Source organism: Ischnura elegans, chromosome 3 (genome assembly GCF_921293095.1).
Source record: "Ischnura elegans chromosome 3, ioIscEleg1.1, whole genome shotgun sequence".
Lineage (NCBI taxonomy): Eukaryota > Metazoa > Arthropoda > Insecta > Odonata > Coenagrionidae > Ischnura > Ischnura elegans.
Genome location: NC_060248.1, coordinates 10,851,742 through 10,855,275, shown reverse-complemented (window position 1 = coordinate 10,855,275; position 3,534 = coordinate 10,851,742). Strand labels below are relative to the sequence as shown.

Sequence of the window (3,534 nt, the reverse complement as noted above, 5' to 3'; positions counted from 1 at the left end):
AATCATTGTCCCAGCCCAAGAGAAGGTGCACTACGCTAACGCCTTTAGATTTTGACTTTGCTTTAGGTGGGGAAAAATCAATTTAAGGTTATTGTTGAGGCGCTCTGCAATTTAAGGTTGGTTTAGACGAATAATTTAAGGAACGCCATGGCTGCCCTCTTCAAACTTGAACTCTTCCTCATCAGTCCATATTTAGGTTAATCCCCTTTATTTCTACCACTATCCTCTTCCTCATTCTACCCTGCCTGCCAAGCATTCTTCCCACTTGCATCCCTATCCAGTATTACCACCCCGTTAAGTAAACCTCCGTGTTTAAACTCTATTTCCTCCGTCTCCGTAAAGTAGGTTTCCATGGAGTGCTTAACCCTTTCCAGTCCAAATAATGAATATGCAGCAAAAAAATTTATTTACTGCACTAAAATGACTTTGAAAGTGTTATATATGTGCAGAGAATCTTTAGTGCGTTCAAATATATATTAATACAAAATTTCAGACCTGATTCCAAATGGAATCAGTGGCCTTTTTGAAAGCAATGATTTCCGTTCTAACTGAAGTTTCATTTAAATAGTATACAGGTTTAAAACAACATAAAATTTGTAAATAATGTACAAATTACATTGTTAAATTATCAATTTATTTAATAAAACAAATTTTTGAACTTCATGTAGATTACATATTACCTTTTACATGAAATACAGGGGACAAATATATCATTTTACATGAAAAGTTTTGAAACAGTTTTTTTCGTTGGAGAAGCACAATGGTAAGTTGCATTTCTCGCACTTCACTCGCGTATAACTTTTTATGCACAATTTACATCTATTTTTAGTATTTACATGCAAAGGCCAATGATCAATCCCATCGAATCGAACATCGGCCACCGGCCGTGGTGTAAAAGTTCTTTTCGCCACTCCTTTTCCCTCCACACTCGGTGATGAAGATGGTCTTCCTCTCTTATTAGAGATATTGGGACCAAAGTAGAGTAATGCATGAGCTACAGATAATTTGAACTCAATCAAGGGCATATATTTTTCTTTCAATTGCTCACAATGTCTGCGGTATAACAGCCAAGCATTTACAACACTGAGGTCGATGAAGTGAAAAATCACCCTGAGGTAATAACGCTTCCCTTTGAGGTTTGTTCTGTAAAGTTCCAGAAGCATATCTTGTTTATCGACTCCTCCCATATGCTTATTGTACGCACGAACAATATTTGGCTGTGGCACGTCTATGTACCTTTTTTCTGCTACAGACCAGCGTCGAACATTTTCCACAGGATGAGCCCCAACAAAGTTGGAAATTAAATACACTGGTTTATTGTCCAGCCATTTCAAAACAAACGTATTTTCACTTTTCTCAAGTCTATAATCAAAGCTACCCCTCCCTTGTTTTTTCAACTCCTTGTCACTTTTCAAAGTGCATTGCCCTAGCCTATTTCTACGGATAGTTCCTGCAGCTAAAATACCATCTTTCCTTAGTTGCGAGAATAGTTTAGGCGAGGAAAACCAGTTATCACAATATAATTTGAAATTTTTGTGCTTAGGGATATTTTCTGCTAGCCGAATGACAATATCACCACTGATTCCAAGACCAGATTCTTTTACATTAGTTTGCTTGCCCAGATAAATTTCAAAATCATACACAAATCCGCTAACCCCTGCACGAGCAAAAACCTTCACTCCCCACTTGTGTGGTTTGCTTTTCATATACTGCTTCAATGCTGTATGAGCTTTCAAAGGAATCATAAATTCATCCACTGAATTATGCTCTTCCGGTTCCACTTTCAGGAAGTTTTTCCTTAGAGCATTTAAAAATGGCCGGATTTTGAACAGTTTATCGTAAGCAGGATCATCACGGGACAACATATTGTCATTATTATTAAAATGTAGATTACCTCGCAAAGTTTTGAATCTATTGCGAGACATGACATCTGCAATTTGACCATATCGCGACTTTTCACTCCAGAACATGGAGTAACTTGGCATTGTGACAATGCTCATAATCATATGAATTCCTAGGAGCTGATGTATTTCTTTGTCATTAGTGTTTACATTTTGGCATTTTTCCTGCACTGAATAGAGATTAGTTTGCTCTACAATATTACTTATCATATCATTATCAACAAAAAGCTTGAAATATGAAAATGGGGTGCTAATTTCATCAGGAGGTGGTGAAAATTGAGAGTCACATGAGGAATCAACATAACCTAGGTCTTCATAAGTCCATAATGACCTATTTACTTTTCTCTGCGATTGGTTCATTAGATGCGGATAACGTTGTGCCAAAGGCATGTCATCATCATCACTATCATCACTACACTTATTTACTTCAAAAGCAAGTCCGACATCAGGGATGTTCGGAAAACCCTGTACCTCGGTATTCATAACGTCAGGTCCGACTGCTTCTCTATTCAAAAGCCAATCCGGGTTTTCCTCTGAGATGTCTTCATCATCTGAGATGTCAATATCAGAGATGTCACCTTCTAAAATGTACACTATTTCCTTAGTCGTCAATGATGTCGCCATCGTCTGAAATGGAAATGATTCGGTGAAAATAAAATCTATTTTCCAAAATCCCTGTGGCTTTACTAAACATAAATACACTGAAAAAACAATTAGACAATTCCGTTCATGAGATATTCAATTAACACGTTCCGTCAATTCTAATTCGTATTTAAAATACCAACTATTTCGTTGGATCTCAACTAATGAGCTTACTTTCAGTAAAATGATGCTTTGCAAACTCGGTCAAACTTAACACATACATCTGGGCCACTGATTCCAAATGGAATCATGTTATATTTTATAAAATTACAAAGACATTTCCTCTCGCAGAAGCTTAAAATCTCTTATAATCAATGTCAAACAATGTCGAAAGAGCTCTTAATTTTTATGGTCAAAATACTGCACTTACCTCCGTTTTTCATTCATGTAAAACTCCGCCGATGAACTCCGAAGAATACTCACAAGCACATGTGCAGCAATCTTCATCAATAGCTGAAGATCGTATTTATTCTTGAACGGCGAGTCATAAAACCTGGTGGTGGCACTATGTACTACGGCCGCTAACGCTAAATAGAGTCCGCGGGGGATTTGAATTGATGCTCGAAGCAGGAAAGCGACGTGATTCCATTTGGACTCACTGGACCGGAAAGGGTTAAGAAGTGTTTTTGCTGCATTCCCTCCTCTTCAGTTCACAATAACACTCCCTTTCATTCCATCTAAAAATCCCATCTCCTCCTTCCTCTCCCTCGTTTACCTGACATTCTACCCTCTAACATTGTTTTCATCATCCCCTCCCCGCTAAGTGCTCGCTCCATCCATACCCTCTGTCTCCTCTGTATCTCATCTAGACGCTGCCTCTCCTCACCCACCACGTACAGCACTTCGTCGTTCTTCCTTTTTACCTCCGTCCACTTCACCTTACCCATTCTTCGCCACACTCACATCTCGAATGCCTCCAGTCTTCTCTCTTTATCCTTTTAAGTGTCCACGTTTCCGCAACATTGGGCGCTGTATTAGAGATCAAACTCTT

At 38.5% G+C, this 3,534-nt stretch overlaps 1 protein-coding gene across 1 annotated transcript; it reads right to left on the bottom strand.

Annotated features, from left to right (window-relative positions):
* Positions 1 to 366: 366 nt before the first annotated feature.
* On the bottom strand, positions 367 to 3,150 carry LOC124155434 (piggyBac transposable element-derived protein 2-like). The gene is made up of 2 exons (XM_046529247.1): positions 2,914 to 3,150; positions 367 to 2,528 (listed from the first exon to the last, which is right to left on the bottom strand). The coding sequence occupies exon 2, from the start codon at positions 2,523 to 2,525 to the stop codon at positions 711 to 713; it is 1,815 nt and encodes a 604-aa protein (XP_046385203.1). The 5' UTR covers positions 2,526 to 2,528; positions 2,914 to 3,150; the 3' UTR covers positions 367 to 710.
* Positions 3,151 to 3,534: the final 384 nt, after the last annotated feature.

Bases quoted from the DNA above. Each gene is read 5' to 3' on its own strand.
- LOC124155434 (XM_046529247.1), bottom strand. From the start codon at position 2,525: ATGGCGACATCATTGACGACTAAGGAAATAGTGTACATTTTAGAAGGT.